The 23,549-nt window shown below is 41.9% G+C and overlaps 1 protein-coding gene across 5 annotated transcripts in view; it reads right to left on the bottom strand.

The window, feature by feature from the left end:
- Positions 1 to 4,107: 4,107 nt before the first annotated feature.
- The window catches only part of CCDC170 (coiled-coil domain containing 170), a 104,645-nt gene continuing 85,203 nt past the window's right edge, over positions 4,108 to 23,549 (bottom strand). For all 5 annotated transcript variants that reach the window (XM_060616912.3, XM_060616913.3, XM_060616916.3 and 2 more), the window contains 2 exons: positions 7,858 to 8,094; positions 4,108 to 6,126 (listed from right to left, as the gene is read on the bottom strand). In XM_060616912.3, the coding sequence (XP_060472895.3) occupies positions 5,965 to 6,126; positions 7,858 to 8,094 (399 nt within the window). In that variant the 3' untranslated portion in view covers positions 4,108 to 5,964. The remainder of the gene's footprint in view (positions 6,127 to 7,857; positions 8,095 to 23,549) is intronic.

Here is a 23,549-nt window from a genome sequence, read left to right as displayed (position 1 = left end):
CTCTCCTCCCACCCCTCTCTTCCATTCTTGCTCTCTCTAGATAGATAGATAGATAGATAGATAGATAGATAAAATTCAACATTGCATATGCTGAGTTTAAGATTCCTATAGGATATAACAACATTCATTGAGCACTTGTGACATCCATGTCCTAAGCTGCAAACCTTATATACATTGACTCATTGAATCTTTATATAAAGACTCTGTGAGGAAACTAGTCTTGTGATTCCTATTTTAGTCCTGAAGCACATGGGTTTTCAAAGTGGTTAATCAAACAGCCCAAGTCACTCAGCAGAGCTTATATTTGAACCCAAGTCTATTTTGCTCAATTCCTACAGGTGTCCTCTCCACACCATCCGGCACCAGCGAGATCAGGACAGGAGTCTGATCTAGAGAGACAACGGTTGGCATCATCATTCCATAGATGGTAATTAAAGCCACAAGAATAGATGGAACTAGTTAGCAATATTTACAATAACAATGTTGTTCGCTAACATGCATTGCGTACTTCCCACATGCCAGGATATTTTCTAAATGCTCTACATTATTTAATCCTGACAGTAATCTTGTAAAATGGGGCATGATTTCCCCATCTTCAGTCCACAAACTGAGTGGTTTAAACAACATATTGTCTCACAGTTCTGGAAGCCAGACATCTGAGACACCAGCTGAAGCAGTAGAAACAGAGACAGAGGGAAGTTGAGTCCTCATGACATCAAAGGAAACCAGCAAGCATAGGACCAGTAAGAGAACCCGGCCATGAGAGCCACCCTGTACCGTGCATCTGGCACTCCAATTGTTGGACTATCAACCACATTCTGGTTTCTGTGATGTATAACTGTTCCTCACTGACTTCCGACTGGGAGGTCAAGATTCACACCAACACTCATATCCATACTCATCCTTACATTAACCTCTGATTTCACTTTTGTTTCCTATAACCTTAAAATAATCTGACTCAAGAACCCAGAGGCTAGAGTGGGGTGGCGGGGGGGGGGGGGGGGGAATGAGCTGAATGTCACATCATGGAAGCTAATGGAAAAGAATAATTCAAGAAGGAAATGGTCAATTGTATCAAATGTTACAGAAAGATCTAGTAAGATGAACACTTCAAAACTAATAGAGGTTTGGGGCACCTGGGTGGCTTGGCCCATTAAGTGTCTGACTCCTGATTTTTGCTCAGGTCACGATCTCAGGGTCATGGGATCAAGCCCCATGTCAGGTCTATGATGACAGTGCAAAACCTGCTTGAGATTCTCTCTCTCTCTCTCTCTCTCTCTCTCTCTCTTTCTCTCTCTCTGCCCCTCCTCCACTCAGGCTTGCTCTCTCTCTCTCTAAATGAATAGATTAATTGATTAATTTAGAAAAACTAACAGAGGTTTGCTAACAAAAATGTGAGAACCGGGTGAGTGGAGACCGAAGCCAGGTTGCCACGGGAAGATGGTGTGAAGAGGAGGTGAGACCAGAAAGACAGAGGGAAATAAGGCCCTACGGAGAAGTTGTTGGGGAGTAGAGGGACTGATTTAAGATGAACATATTTAATGCTGAGGGAAAGAAGCCACAAAGGAAAGTGAGGTTGAAAACGCTTTCAAGACAGAGGACAATTGATAGGATGAAGTTAGTGAGGACACAAGCGGCCAGGCGGAGGAAATAACCCGAGGCAAGAAGAGGGAAGGGGGCCACGATATATGCACACATATCAGGCTATTCTAGGGTCTGATATTGAAGATATGTCCTGTAATGGCTTCTACTTTGTGGGTGTAAGAGGAGACAAGATTATCTGCTGACAGTGGAGAAAGAAGACAGGTTAAGAGCCTTGAGGAAGAGTAGAATATTTGCAACAGTCATTTTGGAAAATGGCAGCGAGCTCGAACTGGGGAACTGGGAAGGATTACCAGTTAGCCCAGAGGGCTCAGGTGAGAATTTGCCAGGCCACCTGTGATTTCCTCCAGTCTCATCCAGTGGGGCAGGAAAAGCAGCAGAAACATTGTTAGTTGGGACTAATTCAAATCTGAGGGATGAGGGGCAAGGGCACAAGGAATTGAAGGTGTTGGGAAAAGAATGACTATAAAAAGGAACCAGAGTATCTAGGCTGACCCCAGATGGCAAGGCTAGCAGGGAGAAAATATGAGAACCAAGGAAACCCAAAGAGCACTTACGTAGGGGTAAGAGATAGAGGTCTGCAATGATAAGAGTTTATGGAGATTGTAAGATTTTAGAGGTGGAGAAGTTGCAGGTGATTAGAAGATCCTAAATTTGACCAAGGGTCATAGATGTGTGCTGTGTGCCTGTCCAGTTTTCCTTCTGTCATTACGTGTGGTTCTGGTTGAACAGATCACCTTGGAACCTCACCCCACCCCACCTCACTGCAGGCCAGTTGGATTCATGGGATGCAGGCCAGTGAGTTCATCCCTTGGCCACAATGCTTGGTTCGGAAGGAGTGCATGGCCAAGAAGACATGATCAGACTCTTCTTCCCTGACACTCCTTCCATGAGTTTTGGAGGCAGAGAGAGTCTCATTTTCTCAGCTCATGAGTTGAAAAGACCATGTAGCTGCTGGTTATCATCTTTGCTGGCAGCATGAAGAAACCCATCACCAGAAGGAGAAAGGGAGACCAACATGCAAAGACAAGCAAATCAAGGAGAAAAGGAAGATGGGTAGAAGCAAAAAGAATCCAAATAACAATTTTAAATCCCTGCATCTAGCCGTGCTAAAGCTAGTCTACTCCTGAATCTTTCAAATGAGTACCCCCCCCCCCAAATTCTCTTTGACTTACAGGAGTTTCAATTGGATTGCTATAAACTGCAATCTAAGGTTTAAATAGCTGAAACAAAAGGAGGTAAAAGTATGAGGTCAAGAAGGCCAAGAAACTAAAGATAAAACGTTGTATGAATTTTCCTTATGGGCACTAAAGTCACCCGAGAAGAAGGCAGCACTTAATGTGGCTGGAGAAGACACCTATGAACCATCTTTTTTTTTTTTAATGTTTATTTATTTTTGAGAGACAGAGAGAGAGAGAGAGAGAAGACAGGTGAAGGGCAGAGACAGAGGGAGACTGAGGATCCAAAACAGATCACAGAGCTCAATGTGGGGCTTGAACCTACGAACCGTGAGATCATGACCTGAGTCGAAGTTGGATGCTCAAGTGACTGAGCCACCCAGGAGCCCCACTATGAACCATCTTAAGTAGGAAGACATACAGGATGTTAACAGGTAACTGCAATGAGGACCAAGAGAAAAGTTATATTCAGTTAGCAAGGAGCCTCAAATGAGCAATGATTTTTATACAAAGACACAAGCATAACAGTGTGGAGGCAGCATAGAGGAGAGGGAAGCATACAGACTCCACTTACTGAGGAGAAGCTAAGTGGGGTTGTACAATAATGTGGATAAAATCACTATTGCATAGAGTGGGCAAGAGCCTTCCCGATCAAAGGTTATGTAGCCATGAAATGCTTCCCAGCGAAAATTAAACTCCACGTCCAAGTCCCAAGTATTATTACAATATAAATAATATAGACATTCTTTAACCACTTTCCAGCCCACCACCCCTTGACCTGGAATCACCCCCCGTTCATCTGTAAGACAGACAGACTATAAGGTAGAACTGACTGGGTTTAATTCTTTTTTTTTCCTAATGGAGATATTTTATGCACGCATTTAAATGTCCCAGACAATGACCAGAATAATAATCTCAAAGGCAATTATCACTCAAGTGTATTTGGTAGAAGAGTTAGTGTTAAATATTTTAAAACCCTAGTTAGAAAATCTCATCAACATAACACGTTTTATTGGCCAACATAAAATATACATGGATATTATAGAAGAACGGAATCTAACACAAAAATGTGAGGTTGGTCTGCCAGCTCTAGAATGAATGCCATGGAGGGAAAGCCAACAACCAACTGGCGTTTCAACAAGGAGAAAAATGGCTTTATTAAGGGATTTCAATTTGTCTAAATGACAAATAGTTAACGTGCATATGGACCATCTACACGGATAGAACTTATTTTTCTTATGTCACGAAATGGAGAAATATTTTTATGAGTTTATGCTTTTAAAGTGACGTCGAATAGTGTTGGAAATAACTTCACAGAGAAAATAAATGAAGTTCGTTAAAGACGGTATTTGGAAAATGAGAACAGAGATATAAAACAGGGGTATAAAAACAACCCCTCCATCTCTGAACGCCCCCCACCTTTCTATGGCATGGCTGAAGCAAAGCCACTCCGCAATTCAGTCCTCCAGAGACCCAGACAGTGAGGTTGCCTCCTTCAGTCTGAGTGTGTATGGGTCCAGAACAGTAGCACTGTCTCTACGGAGCATGTGAGGGGATCTTCAGAGACGACTTCTGCGGGGAAAATACAATTCTGCCTCTCCGGCCTGTTGCAGACCTAGCTCGTGTCCTCAGTCAGGGCTGCGAAGGTGTGTTTATTCAGTTGCAAAAGGTACTTTATACTATCCTTGCACACAAGGGAGAAAGCCAGGCGACCATGACCCATCTCCCAGAGGACATCCTTGCTTCCTCTTCCTCTGTGTGATCTGTCATCAGTAAGTGTCCAACTCATTTCCTTTCCTCTAGAATTTGCTTTTTCTCTCTTTTTCTAAAATTTATTTATTTTGAGAGTAAGAGAGCACGCATACGCATGAGCCAGGGAGAGGGAGAGAGAGGGAGGGAGAGCAAGAATCCCAAGCAGGCTCCTTGCTGTCAGCGCAGAGCCTGACTTGGGGCTCGATCTCAGGAACTGTGAGATCATGGCCTGAGCCAAACTCAAGAGTCAGAGGCTTAACCAACTAAGCTACCCATGTGCCCCTCAGAATATGCTTTTTCTCTTAATGTTCGGATGTAATCTGTGTTTCCCCTCTCCTTTAATGAGACACCAACACTTTTTTCAGAAACTGTTTAGAAAATTACATATGGCAAAAATAAGGTAATCGACCAAAAAAGTAAAAGTTTCTCTCAATAAAGTTAAGAATATGGCTTCCTGAAAAATATCTGTGAAATTCAAATTTAAAAAGAAGGCAGAAAATGACAGAAAGTCATAATAAAATCCCAATCTGAAAAAAGTACCCCTGCTGTCAGTGCATCTGATAAACTGGTGAATAAAACTGTACAGGATTTCATGTGACAGGTTTCATATTAAAGGTTTAACTTTTCAAGGACTGAGATCAACCCTGCTCCAACATGAAAAATTGCCACCAAATGTGATCTGGCAGCCACATTTAAAACAGGTAAATTTCTTACAGGACCTTGGACCCTGTGTATGTTTTACCAAATAATTTGGTATATTGCCTTTTAAAGAAATCATATGGGTAACATTCATAAATCTGTTACTTCGGGGGCTTCAATTCTTGATTCTATGAATGTCTGCCTTTCTTTATGGGGGCAATTTTCACCAGGATCACAGGAATTCAGGAGAAACTGGAGGAGTGTGATGTAACAGAGAAGGTACAGCCTTTGACCCAGAGCCAGCATGGTAAGACTTCTGGTTCAGTTGCTAACCAATTGCAATCTTGGGTAGGTAACACCCTCTCTGAGCCCCAGAGAGGTTGTAAAATCAAACACTAAACCTTCTCCACATGGCTATTATGAGAATTAAATTGGGTAGGAAAGCCCCCAAGTCATAAAAGGAGTCCCATAAATGTAAATTCCCTACCACCATTGCCCATTCTAGGTTTACAATCTACTGGAACTCTTCTGGGTCCCAAAGTGCTAGTAAATAAAAAAATAGGTGTTTTTAGTGTCAGACATTTCCCTACAGCTGGCACCTCTGAGATCCTTTTTTTGCAAATGACGGATCCTCGCTCTATCATCAAAGTATATGGTATTCACATACTGATCAAATTTCAAAGGTTTCAGGAATTAGTGAGATCGAGAATTGTGTGCCATCACTTAGCTCTACCTCCTTCAAGAGACATGGTATTCAATGAAGGAGTTTTAAGTGGCTTTGGGGGTGCCTGTCTCACCCAAGCGTCACATCTTTGAGGCAGGCACAGGTGACAAAGTGATGCCGATGTAAATGGATCAGTCTTTCAAGACATTTGATGATTTCATAGTCGGGAAGTGCAAGACTGGTCATGTTCAAGCCCAGCTTCTGGGAAACCACTTCCCTGAAGTCCACCAGCTGCAATATCAAACACACACATTAAGGGCGAGAACAAAACATGCTGACTACTGTTGGTCTGCATGCAACCAACCAACCAAACAAAACCCTGTGGAAAACCCAGAGGTACATGAGGTAGGCAAATTACTTACTGTCTTTTATCTTAGTCCTCTCGTTTATAAAATAAGAAGGCGAATCTCCTCAATTCCCCCTACGGTCCTTCCAGGCACCAACTGTCAGTGATTTCACAGCCACTTAGGGTGGCATTTCATGCCAGTTAGTGTGGCATTGGCTACCAAGTCAAGAATCTCAGCGAAAAGCAACCACGAATGAGACCCATGTTCTCACTTCCTGAGGGAAATAACCATATGCCTACTTCCCAGAGCTGTTCTGAAATTCGGATCAAATGAAACAATGGATGTGTACGTGTTCTGTATACTAGGAAGTGCTTTACAAATGCTGTGGTTGTGCACACCGTTGATAAGTACGTGGAAGTTTAAGTGGGCATGGAACCACTTAAACTAAAGGAAGAACAAAGGGCAAGAAAGTATGAGCTGATGAAAAGAGAAGGAGCTCTAAATAATGACCAGATGACATCACATAAACAGCCTCCTCACAAACCATAACATCGGACCCTCCGGGACTACTCTCTGTCGATCACAAAAAGAAACATGGAGAGGTGACGAGCTTGGAGAAAATGGATGAAAAGATGCCTCATAGTCCTTCACATTCTCATCAACTGTGATTCTGCGCTAAAGCAGGAGCAGATACATCAGGGAGATCGGGCCAACCCCTTGCTAGAGGTACCTTCCATTTTGGAAAAGACGCACTCCAACCTGAAGACAGACGTTACCTCCAGGAAAACTGCCTTCCGAACATTCTCACCACGTGTTCATTCACATCCCAACCTCCTTCCTATGCTGAGTCCAATTTGGGGAACATAATACCCTCTCTCCCCTAGTGTCCCTGGTGAGAAAGTTTCCCTCAAACTTTTCTCCCCTTTCAAATATGGTCAAAGCTCTTAATTCCTGAGAGGGTTTCCTCTGAGAACACGCAGTTTATAGTTTGGCCTTCCTCGGCTCGGCCTGACACATGAGCCAGAGCAGAGGCAGCCAAAGAGAAAAAATATCCTAGGACGAGAGTCCACTCTCTGCCCTTTTGAGCTTCAGAAAGAGAGGGAGATGAAACCCAAAAGCAATGGGGGTCAGGCTGCCCAGTACAGTTCTTTGTGCGTGACCTCCTGATGTGCTCGCCAGATAAAACTCTCCTCCTTGCAACCAGCCAGCGAGTGAGGACTGTTTTATGGCTTCCATCTGGGCTAGATTGGCCATCGAGTCTGGGTGCCACTGTTTGAGAGTTGGGACTGTTTCCTGCCACTGATCTCTGCTGGAGATAAGCCTTCCCTCCTGAGGCTGAAGCCTGGGATGATGCAAACTTCAGAGGCAATCGGTGCACATAATAAAAACCTCTCCACAACCAGAAACTGGCATTTCACAGGCTTTCCGCTGCTTTGATAAGAACGTCTTTTTTCTTTTCTACAATTCATGCCATGAAAATGTGAATTATTGTTCTTAGCAGAGTAAATCATTATGGTTATTTTAGTGCCAAAAAGATGCTAGAGGGTAGACAGATACATTGAAATGATATAGAAAGCTTTGTAAATTGTTTTTGAAGAAGCATATGAATAATTTTCAAGCTTTTGAATTGTCCTATCTTTCCTAAACAAGATTTTACCACCAGATTTCTACCCACCTGCTTTTCTCTCTTTTCTGCTTCTTCCAGAGATTTTTTTAGTGTCTTCATTTCACTGGTTACCGCTTCTACCATGTTCCTGGCTCTCTCTTTATCCTCCTTAGCCTCATGCTCTGTAGAATCCAGTTCTGACTTGACAGACATTAGTTTTTTCTCAGCTTTCTCCTTCATCTTCTCAAGTTTGTCTCTGGATTTATTTAGGTCTTCAATGGCTTTGGTCTGTTCCAAAGTTTTAATCTAAGAAGTTAAGAGAATGCCAATAATTTCTTTTGTATTTATCTAGGAAAATTGTATCAACAAGATAAACTAGAAGTCAATGAAATTCACTTAATAACTTTTTTATGAATAAAGAATGGAATTCATCCCAGTTATATAGACTTTGCTAAGCATACATGCTGGGCAAACATGTCTTAAGGCAGTTATAGTTTATAAACATGTCAGAGTACCATTATTGAAGGATGTAGAGTGTGACGCACTTTGTCTTTATTAGCTTAATATGTAAAATTTTTCCAGATTTGCTTACAAAAGAGTATGAATAAAAAGGTTGAAATTCTGGCAAATACTACAACATAGATGAACCTTAAAGACATTACAATAAGTAAAATAAGCCAGACACAAAAGGACAGTTATTGTATAACTCTCTTTATATGAGGTACCTAGGACAGGCTAATTCACACAGAAAGTAGAATAGAATTCCATCCCCAGTGGAGGAATGTGGAGTTATTTAATGGGCACTGAGTTTCAGTTTAGGATGACAAACAGTTCTGGAAATGGATAGTGGTGATGGTCGCACAACACTGTGAATGTACTTAATGCTACTGAGTTGTACGCTTAAAAATGGTTAAAATGAGGGTGCCTGGGTGGCTCAGTCGGTTGAGCGTCCGGCTTCGGCTCAGGTCACGATCTCACGGTTTGTGAGTTCGAGTCCCACGTCGGGCTCTGTGCTGACACCTCAGAGCCTGGAGCCTGTTTCAGATTCTGTGTCTCTCTCTCTCTCTGCTCCTCCCCTGCTTGTGTGCGCGCTCTCTCTCTCTCAAAAATAAATAAACATTTTTAAAAAATTTTTTAAATGGTTAAAATGGTAGCTTTTATGTTATGTATATTTCACCACAATTAAAAAAAAAAAAAGAGCTGGAGGCAGTTTTCATATTTGACACAAAATTTTTAAAACTGACCATTAAAAATAAATATGAATGAGCTAGCACTTAACACCCACTGGGATGACCATAACCAGAACAAGACACAATAACAAGTGTTGGCAAGGATGTGGAGAAGTCAGAGCCCTTACATACTGATGATGGGAAGCAGCTGGTGTAGCTGCTATGAAAAACAGTTAACCAGGTTTCAAAATGTTAAACACAGAGTTAACACAGGACCCAGCCATTCCACATCCAGGTTTATATATTCAAGAGATTTGAAAACTTGTGTCATACAGAACCTGTATACAAAAAAAAACTGTATACAGCAGCACTATTCATGATCACCAAAAAGTCAAAACAACCCAAATACCCATCAACTGATGAGCAGATACATAAAATGTGGTCTCCCCACGCACTGGAATGTCATTTGGCGACAAGAAACGAAAATCCTGACACCTTGGATGAACCCCAAAAACATTATGCTAAGGGGGAAAAGTCAGTCACAAAAGACCGCTGACTGTATTAGTCCATTTATATGAAAGATCTGGAAAAGGCCAGGGACTGGTGGGAGGGGAGATTGGGGAGTAACTGCTAATGGGTTTGAAGGATGATGCAAATGTTCTGAAATTAGATAATGGAAATTTGGTTCCATCCACTATAACACACACAACTTCTTAAGAATTTAGCTCCTTTTCCGGCAGAGAGGAGGCTGATGGCAGACATGCTTGGACAAACTCAAAGCTCCAAACTGGTTCCATGCAAGAGACAGGTAATCCTTGGGAAACTGACAGCTGCTGTGGGACTTGCAATCAAGAAGGCATAAAAACTACCACTGCAGCTTGGAAAATCCGTAGGCCATAAGATGTCAATAGTTGGTGGAGAAAGGAACTCTGAGTCCATTTTTGAGCCAATGATATGGCACTAGAAGACCTACCACTTGAGTCAAGTTAATGGCACCCACTAAGTGCAGGTCTACAGAGGTGGACCTGGCTGATCATTCATGGATTTCAAGTTATCAAAACCCACATCTGAATATGCCTAGCATATTAGATACAGTATAATGGAGTATCGCCTCGACGGTGCTTCCCGAGTGTGATGATGTACAGTGGTCACATAGAAGAATACTCTTGGTCTTGGGGTGCCTGGGTGGCTCAGTAGGTTCAGCATCTGACTCTTGATTTCAGCTCAGGTCATGATCTCACAGTTCGTGAGATCAAGCCCCAAGTCGGTCTCTGTGCTGATAGCATGGAACCTGCTTGGGATTTTCTCTCTATCTCTCTCTCTCTCTCTCTCTCTCTCTCTCTCTCTCCCTCTCTGCTCCTCTCCTGCTTGCTCGCTCACAGACATGTGTGCTCTCTCTCTCAAAATAAATAAACATTTAAAAATAAATAAATAAAAGCTTTAAAATAATTTGTGACATGGCCCAGGAACTATATGACATATCCATAATTCAGCAATTTGATCATCAACTTAAGAATTTAAAAAGAAGGAGGAGGAGGAGAAGAAAAAAAAGAAGAGGAGGAGGGGGAAGAGGAGGAGTATTCTTGGTCTTAAGAGATACCAGGCAAGTATTTAGGGGTAAAGTGTCATGATGCATGTAACTTACTCTCAGATGGTTCAGCAAAAATGAAAACCTCCCACCCTCATTAGGCAAAACACAGCAATCAGTAAAATATTAACAATTATTACATAAATCATTATGTGAAGAATAAAATACTGTCCATTATACTACTCTTGCAACTGTTCTATAGATTTGAAATTCTTCTTCTGACAAGAAGTCAGAAAAGGGAACTTTCCTCAGCCATAGCAATTTCTTACTTGATACATCTCCAAAGGCAAGGGAATTAAAAGCAAAAATGAACTCATGAAAATAAAAAGCTTCTGCACAGCAAAGGAAACAATCAACAAAACTAAAAGGCAACCAACGGAATGGGAAAAGATATTTGCAAATGACATAGCAGACCAAGGGCTTGTATCCAAAATCTATAAAGACCTCACCAAACTCCACACCCGAAAAACAAATAATCCAGTGAAGACATGGGCAGAAAACATGAATAGACACTTCTCTAAAGAAGACACCCAGATGGCCAACAGGCACATGAAAAGATGCTCAACGTCGCTCCTCGTCAGGGAAATACAAATCAAAACCACAATGAGATACCACTTCAAGCCAGTCAGAGTGGCTAAAATGAACAAATCAGGAGACTATAGATGCTGGAGAGGATATGGAGAAACGGGAACCCTCTTGCACTGTTGGTGGGAATGCAAACTGGTGCAGCCACTCTGGAAAACAGTCTGGAGGTTCCTCAAAAAATTAAAAATAGATCTACCCTATGACCCAGCAATAGCACTGCTAGGAATTTACCCAAGGGATGCAGGAGTGCTGATGCATAGGGGCACTTGTACCCCAATGTTTATAGCAGCACTCTCAACAATAGCCAAATTATGGAAAGAGCCTATATGTCCATCAACTGATGAATGGATAAAGAAGATGTGGTTTATATACACAATGAAATACTACTTGGCAATGAGAAAGAATGAAATATGGCCTTTTGTAGCAATGTGGATGGAACTGGAGAGGGTTATGTTAAGTGAAATAAGTCATACAGAGAAAGACAGATACCATCTGTTTTGACTCTTATGTGGATCCTGAGAAACTTAACAGAAGACCACGGGGGAGGGGAAGGAAAAAAAAAAAAAAAGTTAGAGAGGGAGGGAGCCAAACCATAAGAGACTCTTAAAAACTGAGAATAAACTGAGGGTTGATGTGGGGTGGGAGGGAGGGGAAAGTGGGTGATGGGCACTGAGGAGGGCACCTGTTGGGATGAGCACTGGGTGTTGTATGGAAACCAATTTGACAATAAATTTCTTATTAAAAAAAAAAAGGAAAAAAAGAAAAGGGAACTTTCCCATGCATGATCAATACAACACACATCCTACTCGTAAACATTTTTTAATATATATATATATTTATAAATTATACAAGCAGCTGCTCTAAATAATATATTCCATGGATTATCAAACATTTTACAAATTGGATACATTACATGAATGAAATCTATCACTTTTAAAACAAAGCTATCTCCCTTTAAGACAGAGATTCCCCTCATATGCAAACTATCTCCCTGCTGCAGAGAAAATGGACAGCAAAGTGGGAAGTTGCTGGGATTGGGATATTGAATTCAAAACCTTGTATTAACAGATATATGCAGCCTTTCTGCTCAGACTGGAAAAACATTTACAGTGGGCTATCTACCAAAAGTGACGGAACACAGCTTGGAGAGCTGGAAGTACATAAATCAGGTCCTAATGAGAAGAATTCATAGCCAAGAACTTCTGAAAAATATGAGACATTATCACAATCCTAAGGGCTGCCTCAGTTCTTGTCATCGGGGAGCAGAGGCGAGTCAAGGAGCTCTGAGCCAAGCCACCAGAAACAGAACTGAAAGCCAGTGGACAACAGAGACCTCAGACTCCTAAATCAAACCCAACAAACAAACGAGATTCCTGGGAGTGGGGGCGTGGCTAAGCTGGTCTCTTAGTTCCCCCTAAAGGAGCCTCCCAGATCCCGCCCAGAGTTCAGCCAGAGCCTGTGCTGCTAATGGTCTTCCGGTGGGGCAGAACTGGTCATAAACAAGACTGACATGCCACCCAGAGCCCAGCAAGGATGGAGAAGGTTCTGAGTGTCTCCTTGAGAGAAAAAAATTTCAAAATCTGGTGAATGATTCTCTGTCATGTCAGAAGGCCTGAAGGCCCTCAAAGAGATGGTGATTAAATTTAAAATCTGATGTGTTGAATTCCCTCCCCACCCCACTCCCCAACCCCGGGCCTCGAGGATCTAAATTCTCTAGCTGGAGGGTTTTCAAGAAACTGCATAGAAAATGCAAACCTGCAGGAAGGAGCTAGGCACCTCACACAGACTCCTTGAAGACAGTGGGGTAGCACAGCAGGAGAGTAACATGTTATGTCTCTACTAAAGAGAACCAACCACAGCTATCTTACTAGAAGGAAACTGAAGCTGAAATTAAAGGAAGGGGTTCATTTGACGTTGCAATCTGAGCACACTTCCACTTTTCCACAACCCATTCTTTAACCCATTCCACAACCCAAGAAGTTCTTCTTTGTAGGTTCTCCTTGGTGCACACATTCAAAGTGAGGACAGCTCAAAGCAATTCCAAGCCAGTGGACCTACCTCCATTGAATCCAAGATTCAATGAATCCAACTATACATACAAAGAAAGGCTGCCCTGACTGGGTTGGATATAGTTCTGGAGTGAAGAAGGAGCATGAGGAGAAGCTATCTTGTGTGGGAGATTATCAAGAGAGGTAGCAAGAGGGAGAGGCCTTTGCTGCTGGCTAAGGAGTGTTATTCCCTTTTGGTGTTTTCTTAAGACACTACAATGAAGGTAACAATGGCTTTTCACTGAGTTTTTGTCCCTTTTGTTGTCTGACTACTGATTTAAGGGCACAGCTCCCTACCAAAATTGGGCCACATGGTACATAGGGAAAGCTGATACCTTTCCACCAAATATCTATTCTTTCTTTTGTCCTTCCTGCCCAGAATAGACCCATTTCTCAGGCTGACTTCATCTAAGTGAGGTCCAGGGACTAACTTCTGGCCAATGGAGAAATGCAAAGCATTGTATTGTTCCTGGAAAGTGGCCTTCAGGGTGTCTTCCTCCCTTTCCTCCTCACAGGTGGCTGGAATGAGGCCAGAGCCCCAGCAGCCAGCTTGTGTCAAGAAGTGGCATTGAGGATAAAAGCTATTGCTAGGACAGTGAAGCAGAAAGAACAAGCCAGGGTTGCTGATGACCCCAGAGCCATCCCACTAAGCATGGCATGTCTTCCTTTCCATGAGAAAGGAATAAACATCTCTCCTACCTAAGCCACGGTTATGAGGGGATCTTTCAATATATTTAGCTGAAACTGATCACAACCAGCACAAGCTAAGAAGCAAATGGTGCTTTATGAGTTACACAAAGCGTTTTCTGGATCCTCTGGAGGGCTGCCACATGATGTCAGTGCCTGTGTTTGCATTTGTGCAAAAAACCTACGTTTGTACCAATTAGTAGTACTACGTTAATTATTCTAGGTTAATGAGAGAAGAGCAAAGGTGGAGTTCATACATAAATAATGTGTTCATGCCAAATGAAGTCGAAACTATGTCATGGTGCATGTGCAAACAAAATATCTGAAGCACTGAATTAAATCACAGGGTAGCATAAATGTTCTGTCCTTAGAAAACATAAACTCAAAAGAAACTGTACAGCAAGCAACTGACCCTACACATTCTTATTCACAATGATTGTAGGGGAATAACACAACCTGGCATATTGAATTTATGTCATTAATGTGTTTATTTTTATACTTCACTGTTTTTCTAAATCTGTTTGAAATTTACAGGGGTAAAAATGTACCAAGATTAAGAAATTTCTATACAGCGTTAAGTTTGTATATATGAAAGCGATATTGTAATAAAGTTATTTTGACTCAACACAGGGAGGGGAATCTATAAAAGAGTATTTTTCTTTCAAAAAGAGATATCTATAATAATCAGGTTTGCCTGCCGACTTCAAATTTAATAGCTCATCTGGAGAGGTCCGTTTTTTCCTGGTCAAGAATTCAGGGGGAAATTTACTGCATGAGTCTTTAAAAGGGAGATTGGGATAACCTAGGAGTCAAGGTCTTTGAGCACAGTTTTGCAACAGACAGAGAAATGCACAGAAAAACTCCACACAAATGTTGCCAACAGCCTTGTTCATAATAGCTAAAAAGTGGAAACAATCAAAATGTCCTTCAAATGCTGAATGCATAAATGAAGTGTGGTATATCCAAATGACGGAAAAGTATTCAGCATAAAAAGGTACTGTGATGGTTAACATTATGTGTCAACTGCGCTGGGCCACAGAGCCCAGATATTTGGTGAAGCATGGATATTTCTGTGAGGGTGTCTCAGGGTGAGATTAACATTTAAGTCAGTGGACTTTCAGTAAAGTAGATCTCCCTTCCATAGTGTGGATGGGCTTCATCCAATCATTCAAAGGCCTGACTAGAACAAAAGTGACTCTCCCCGAGCAAGAGGGAATTCTACCAGAAGACAACCTTTGGACTTGAACTGCAATATCAGCTCTTCCTGCCGCCCTATCCCCAGATTTTAAACTTGCCAAATCCATAATCGTGTAAGCCAATTCCTTAAAATCAGTCAGTCAGTCTTCCTGTAGCCCTCACTCTCCTTCTCTCTCTCCCTTCTTCTATGATATAATAAAATTAAGCACCTCACACCTGTGAAAATGGCTAACATTAACAACTCAGGCAACAACAGAACTTGGCAAGGATGCGGAGAAAGAGGAACTCTTTTGCACTGCTGGTGGGAATGCAAACTTGTGCAGCCACTCTGGAGAAGAGGATGGAGGTTCCTCAAAAAATTAAAAAACAGAGCTACCCTACAACCCAGCAATTGCACTACTAAATATTTACCCAAGGGATACAGGTGTGCTGTTTCGAAGGGACACATGCACCCCCGTGTTTATAGCAGTGCTATCAACAATAGCCAAAGTATGGAAAGAGCCCAAATGTCCATCGAAGGATGAATGGATAAAGAACATGTGGCATATATATACAATGGAGTATTACTCGTCAATCAAAAAGAATGACATCTTGCCATTTGCAACTACGTGGTTGGAACTGGAGGGTATTATGCTAAGTGAAATTAGTCAGTCAGAGAAAGACAAAAATCATATGACTTCACTCATACGAGGACTTTAAGAGACAAAACAGGTGAACATAAGGGAAGGGAAACAAAACTAATATGAAAACAGGGAGAGGGAGAAAACAGAAGAGACTCATAAATATGGAGAACAAACAGAGGATTACTAGTGGGGGTATGGGTGAGGGGATGGGCTAAATGGGTAAGGGGCATTAAGGAAGATACTTGTTGGGATGAGCATTGGGTGTTATTATACATAGGGGATGAAGCATTGCATTCGACTCCTGAAATCATTATTGCACTATATGCTAACTTAGATGTAAATTTAAAAATCTTTAAAAATAAGATAAAATAAAGAAGAAAGAAAGAAAGAAAGAAAGAAAGAAAGAAAGAAAGAAAGAAAGAAAAAGTCAGTCCATGGTTTTACACCATGTTCTCCAACCAAACTTTTACCTAATAAAGCTGACATTTGGATTTTAAAAAAAAGTGAATTTCACAGCATGTGAATTATATCTTGACTTTTTAAGACATAGAAATGAAACTCAAATGATTGTTTTTAATGTTTATTTTATTTTTTGAGAGAGTCAGAGACAGAGCACAAGCAGGAGAGGAGCAGAGAGAAAGAGAATCCGAAGCAGTCTCCAGGATCTGAGATGTCAGCACAGAGCCCGATGCAGGGCTCCAACCCCCTAATGGTGAGATCATGACCTGAGCCGAAGTTGGATGCTTAACCAATTGAGCCACCCGGACACGCCCAAATTATTATTTTTTATACTGATCCTCCATAAATGGTGAAATTAATTCTTAATTTACTAAGTGTACTGGGCTGAACAGTGCCCCTCCCCACCAAAAATATATATGTCCACCCAGAACCTCAGAATGTGCCTTATTTAGAATAAGGGCCTTTGCAGGTATAATTAAGGTAAGGATATCATGATGATAGCATCCTGGATTAGGGTGGGCCCTAAAGCCAATGGTGGGTGTCCTTATAAGAGACAGAAAAGGAAGGACACAAGAGGGGAAGGTCACGTAAGGACGGCAGCAGAGAGGGATTCTGCAGGTGCAAAAGCCAAGGGCTGTCAGCAGCAACCAGGAGCCAAAAGAAAGGCATGGAGAGGAGTCGCCCTCAGGTTCCCCAGAGGGAATCAACCTTGTCAACATCTTGGTTTCAGGCTCCTGGCCTCCAAAATTATGAGAAGAAACCATTTCTATTGTATTAAGCTACCCAGTTTGTGGTCGTTGGTTACGGCAGCCACAGAAAATGAATATAGAAAGGCCATCTTTGCTAATGTTCAGTAATGTTACCTTATGAATAATATATACAGGGACAAGCACAGGCAATGTATAAAGATGAATAATTGATATCATTAGTCTGTCTTGGGCACTAATATTGTATGTCTCAAACCAAAAAAAAAAGTCATTTGTAACTAAAATCTCTGATAAATTCATGAAGTTGGCATTCACTGTGTTAGTTAGATCTCTGTTCTCCACTGGAAGGCAGACTTAGCTTAGCATCCTATTTAAATGTTTAGGGGCCTGAGTAATTGTTGAGCCAGTCAAAACCCACCTCTCCTATACCTTCCCTACAATCTTAGCTATAAAAAGGTGTGGATCTCTTTATGCAAAATAAAACAAATGAACACACAAGCCAAATTTATTTCCTTTCCCAACTCTTCCCTTTTTCATCCAAGAATTCCGGAAGAGCAGGCCACTGACTTTGTGTCTTCTCCTTCATCCCTCAGCATACTGGAATTTGGCTTATTCTCCAAGCCCTCACCCACTACCACTACAATCTACACTACACGTGCCTGAGCCATAGATGTCCCAATGCCAAGTGCAGTGAATAGTCCTTTGGTCTCTACCTTACTGCTACTCTTGATGCTACTGGTCATAGTCTCATTCTGGAGACCCCCTGCTCTCTCAAATCGCTTGGTTTCCTTTTAGTGTCTTCCCTGGTGACTTCACTCTCCTGTTTGAAATTCTCCAGTGGCTCCCCAGGACACAGAGGACAAGTCTAAGCATCTTAGGAGATTACACAAGGCCCTGGATGATCAGGCCCCTGTCCACTGCCCAGCTTTTTCTTCCACCACTCCTTGACTCTGGAAATCATCATGGTGTCAGCAGCAGCCAATCAGAGCTTCTATTCACCTGCTTACTGCATCTAATTACCACTAGTGTTATCTCCTCCTCCAATCTCTTTGTCTATAGCTCATTTATTCCCATTCCACCCCCACAATCTTTGCCATATCCACGTATCACCTATGGTAATTGTTTTTTTTAACTCAACCACCTTTTTAACTTACTTGAATTTCTTTTTTTTGTTGTTGTTAAGTTTATTTATTTATTTAGAGAGAGAGAAAGTACAAATGAGAGAAGGACAAAGAAAGAGGAAGAGAGAGAGAATCCAAGCAGGCTCCACACTGTCAGCATGGAGCCTGACACAGGGCTCAAACTCACCAACTATGAGACCATGACCTGAGCCTAAATCAGACATTTAACTGGCTGAGCCACCCAGGCGTCTCTGAATTCACTTCTGTTAAAAGGAATATTATACGATTTCACTAGAATTTGCCACAACATGGTACAAAAACAGACACTCAGATCAATGGAACAGAATAGAGAACTCAGAAATGGACCCACAAACATATGGCCAACTAATCTTTAACAAAGCAGGAGAGGATATCCAACAGAATAAAGACAGTCTCTTCAGCAAGTGGTGCTGGGAAAACTGGACAGTGACATGCAGAAAAATGAACCTGGACCACTTTCTTACACCAGACACAAAAAGACACACAAAATGGATGAAACACCTAAATGTAAGGCAGGAAGCTATCAAAATCCTTGAGGAGAAAGCAGGCAAAAACCTCTTTGACCTTGACCGCAGCAACTTCTTAACACGTCTCCAGAGGCAAGGGAATTAAAAGCAAAAATGAACTACTGGGACCTCATCAAAATAAAAAGCCTCTGCACAGCGAAGGAAACAATCAGCAAAACTAAAAGGCAACCAACAGAATGGGAGAAGGTATTTCCAAACAACATATCAGAGAAAGGGTTAGTATCCAAAATCTACAAAGAACTTCTCAAACTCAACACCCAAATAACAAATAATCCAGTGGAGAAATGGGCAAAAGACATGAATAGACACTTCTCCAAAGAAGACGTCCAGACAGCCAACCGACACATGAAAAAATGCTCCACATCACTCATCACCAGGGAAATACAAATCAACACCACAGTGAGATATAACCTCACACCTGTCAGAATGGAGAACATTAACAACTCAGGCAACAACAGATGTTGGCAAGGATTCAGAGAAAAAGGATCTCTTTTGCACTGCTGGTAGAAATGCAAACTGGTGCAGCCACTCTGGAAAACAGGATGGAGGTTCCTCAAAAAACTAAAAATAGAACTACCCTATGACCCAGCAATTGCACTACTAGGTATTTATCCAAGGGATACAGGGGTGCTGTTTCGAAGGGACACATGCACCCCCATGTTGATAGCAGCACTATCAACAATAGCCAAAGTATGGAAAGAGCCCAAATGTCCATTGAAGGATGAATGGATAAAGAAGATGTGGTATACGCCAGTCAGAGTGGCCAAAATGAACAAATCAGGAGACTATAGATGCTGGAGAGGATGTGGAGAAACGGGAACCCTCTTGCACTGTTGGTGGGAATGCAAATTGGTGCAGCCGCTCTGGAAAGCAGTGTGGAGGTTCCTCAGAAAATTAAAAATAGACCTACCCTATGACCCAGCAATAGCACTGCTAGGAATTGACCCAAGGGATACAGGAGTACTGATGCATAGGGGCACTTGTACCCCAATGTTTATAGCGGCACTCTCAACAATAGCCAAATTATGGAAAGAGCCTAAATGTCCATCAACTGATGAATGGATAAAGAAATTGTGGTTTATATACACAATGGAGTACTACGTGGCAATGAGAAAGAACGAAATATGGCCTTTTGTAGCAACGTGGATGGAACTGGAGAGTGTGATGCTAAATGAAATAAGCCATACAGAGAAAGACAGATACCATATGGTTTCACTCTTATGTGGATCCTGAGAAACTTAACAGAAACCCATGGGGGAGGGGAAGAAAAAAAAAAAAAAGAGGTTAGAGTGGGAGAGAGCCAAAGCATAAGAGACTGTTCAAAACTGAGAACAAACTGAGGGTTGATGGGGGGTGGGAGGGAGAGGATGGTGGGGGATGGGTATTGAGGAGGGCACCTTTTGGGATGAGCACTGGGTATTGTATGGAAACCAATTTGACAATAAATTTCATATATTAAAAAATAAAATAAAATAAAATAAAATAACCAAGAGAAAAAAAAAAAAAAAAGAAGATGTGGTATATATATACACAATGGAGTATTACCCGGCAATCAAAAAGAATGAAATCTTGCCATTTGTAACTACGTGGATGGAACTAGAGGGTATTATGCTAAGCGAAATTAGTCAGAGAAAGACAAATACCATGTGACTTCACTCATATGAAGACTTTAAGATACCAAACAGATGAACGTAAGGGAAGGGAAACAAAAATAATATAAAAACAGGGAGGGGGACAAAACAGAAGAGACTCATAAATATGGAGAACAAACTGAGGGTTATGGGAGGGGTTGTGGGAAGGGGGAGGGGCTAAATGGGAAAGGGGCACTAAGGAATCTACTCCTAAAATCGTTGTTGCACTATATGCTAACTAATTTGGATGTAAATTTTAAAAAATAAAAAATAAAACAAGTTAAAATTAAAAAAAAAAAGAAAAAAGAAGATGTGGTATATATATACAATGGAGTGTTACTTGGCAATCAAAAAGAATGAAATCTTACCAGTTGCAACTACGTGGATGGAACTGGAGGGTATTATGCTAAGTGAAATTAGTCAGAGAAAGACAAAAATCATATGACTTCACTCATATGAGGACTTTAAGAGACAAAACAGATGAACATAAGGGAAGGGAAACAAAAATAATATAAAAACAGGGAGGGGGACAAAACACAAGAGAGACTCTTGAATATGGAGAACAAACTGAGGGTTACTAGAGGGGTTGTGGGAGGGGGGATGGGCCAAATGGGTAAAGGGCAAAGGAATCGATTCCTGAAATCATTGTTGCACTGTATGCTAATTTGGATGTAAATTTTTTAAAAAATTTTAAAAAGAAAAATATGGATTAATAATGTCGAAGAGTTGGGGACAACTATGAATACCACTTTCACAGGGTCTTCTGTTGTAGGAAGGAGAGTATGAGTATTACTGCTATACTCACTGCTCATCTTTATTGTGTGGGACAAATGCAGTACAGAATCCAAAAATATAGGAAACCGTGCCATTTGATTTTGGACTTTACCAAGACCAGAGACTAACCCTACCTTCTCTTTTGCATTAGTAATTAGAGAACAAAAATAAATGTGAATAAAACATATAAAATGACAAAAAAAAAAAAAAAAAAGAATTTGCCACAACAGGAAGACATCAATGAAACCAACACAGGGGCCCCTGGGTGGCTCAGTCAGTTGAACATCTGACTTCAGCTCAGGTCATGATCTCACGATCCACAGGTTCAAGCCCCGTGTCAGGCTCAGTGCCGACAGGTCAGAACCTGAAACCTGCTTTGGATTCTGTGTCTCCCTCTCTCTGACCCTCCCCCGCTTGTGCTCTATCTCCATCTCTTAAAAATGAATACACATTAAAAAAAATCAATAAAAAAAATTGTTTAAATTAAAAAAACAAAACAAATATTGTACAACTTATTATGAGGAGCACTGAATAAGGTACAGGATTGTTGATCACTGTTTTGTACACCTGAAACTAATGTAACACTGTATGTTAATTATAGTGGAATTTAAAAAAATGTTTAAAGAAGAAAAAGCCACTATACAATAAACACAAAACAGCATTGCTAGGTACTATTTCTTGTGCTCAGCACTGAGCTTAAGGCTTATTCTTTGCTTGAAAAGCAGACCAGCAAATGTTCTAGAGGCATAAAAACATAATAACCTCTAATTAAGATTTTCTCCTTGATGGTGAAAGAATTGAAAGAAAAATTAAAGGGAATCCATCTTTCACTTCAAAGTGAACATTACATAGTGCCACCTAGAAGCATTTCACACGCCACAGGGGGCACATGCCCCACACTTGAAAACGTTGCTTTATACCACAGACACGGGAATAGAAAATCGTTCGATCAGACACTACCCCAGAACCACCTGTGGCATAATCCTACCAGCTAAAGAGCAAAACTTAATTACAGAAATCAGGCTTGCTTGTGAAAGGCTAAGTGGAAAGACCACTTGCAGATAATTATAATAATCCAGGTGACATATGGTGCAGAGCTGAGGCAGAGGTCGTTGAGACGAGACGGGAACGTCCTCTATAGACGCAGGACTCAACTTCCACTGGCTGTTTTCCAGCTTCTGCTACAGCAAGTGTGGGCTACTCTCTCCCCAACACTGTTTCCGATACACAGGGTTGTCTCAGCTAGGGGTCCCAGCCCTACTGCCAATACCCTTAGCCTGGAAGATGCCCTCCTCGGACCCATGGCCCCAGTGGGCCCCCACACTGCCATTAGCCAGGAAGTGCCCCACCTCTAAAACCACTCATCACTCACTCTCACCCAGCGGGTGCTGGGCCCCATTCCTGGGTGTCACCGATGGGGAATCCCTTGTCCCACCATCATGTCCTCTGTTGCTAGACTGAGCGCTGCCGTGCTCCGTGTAAGCCAACCTTATTCAGCCTCCTGAGTTATGGTAATTCTGAAGGCGCAGAGTATAACTGCCACCCATCAGCAGTGACAAAATTAGCTAAAAAATGGCAACTAATTGTTGTACCATGTTTTATAGAATATTCATTCACCACAGTATTATATTTTAGCTTTACAGTATCTGGAAACACGCATCAAGGTAGCTGGAACCCGCAGGTTAATGTCAGAGTCCTGACATTAGGGCCCAGCCCGCTTCATTCAGAGATGGAGTCGCACTTCTTGGAAACGGGAAAAAGCAGGGCAGGCCTCTAGTATCAAGGGAAGCGAGGGTCTCTGAGGTTATAAGGAGATGGGCGGAGTAGAAAGAACAGAGCGGCAACCCAATTATGGGGAACAGGTGCTCCGATGTTAGCCGCAGAAGCAATGCACATTTCAGAACTAGGTTAGCAGGAAAATAAACCGCGAGGTTGAATCAATCCTGACTTGTTAAATTAAGTTTCGTAATTTCTCCTGAGGACAGAAAACCGCACTCTATGAGACGGGGAAAATATGTCGGTAGGAACCAGATGTCCTCAGCTGCAGGGCGGAGGGGACTGGGGACAGGAGGCCGGGCGGCTCACCCTGCAGCTACTAGCATCACCACACGTGGCTTCAGAAACACAGTGGTGGTCTTATTAGGACATCCTCACTTGAGTCCTTCCTCTAGGCAGCCAGCATGCCTCAGCTTCCTCGGTGTCACTCCCACTTAGTTGTCCTTAGGAATCACCCAGACTGCTCCACATTCTCTTCTCCTCTGGCTTTGTGGAGTTCAGCAAGCTCGGTGTATGAAAATCCCCAGTGCGGGGCGCCTGGGTGGCTCAATCAGGTAAGCATTGGACTTCGGCTCGGGCCGCGATCCCACCGTTTGTGAGTCCGAACCCTGCTTCGCGTGAGACCCCCTTCTCTCCCTCTCTCTTCATCTCTCTCTCCCTCTCTCTCTGCCCCTTGCTCACTTGCCCCCTCTCAAAACAAAACAGAACAAAAAACAAAAAAGAGTGCTGTTTACCCTTTCCTTATATCACAGATTTCTTTGAAGAATTTGAACTGTTCCACCGAAACACGCTTATAATGAAACATGTCCCTTTCCAGATGACGGAATTCA

The sequence above is a fragment of the Panthera onca genome, chromosome B2, assembly GCF_046562875.1.
Source record: "Panthera onca isolate mPanOnc1 chromosome B2, mPanOnc1 haplotype 2, whole genome shotgun sequence".
Taxonomy (NCBI): Eukaryota; Metazoa; Chordata; class Mammalia; order Carnivora; family Felidae; genus Panthera; species Panthera onca.
Note: the sequence above shows the minus strand (reverse complement) of the source record. Positions and strands in the feature narration are given on the sequence as shown.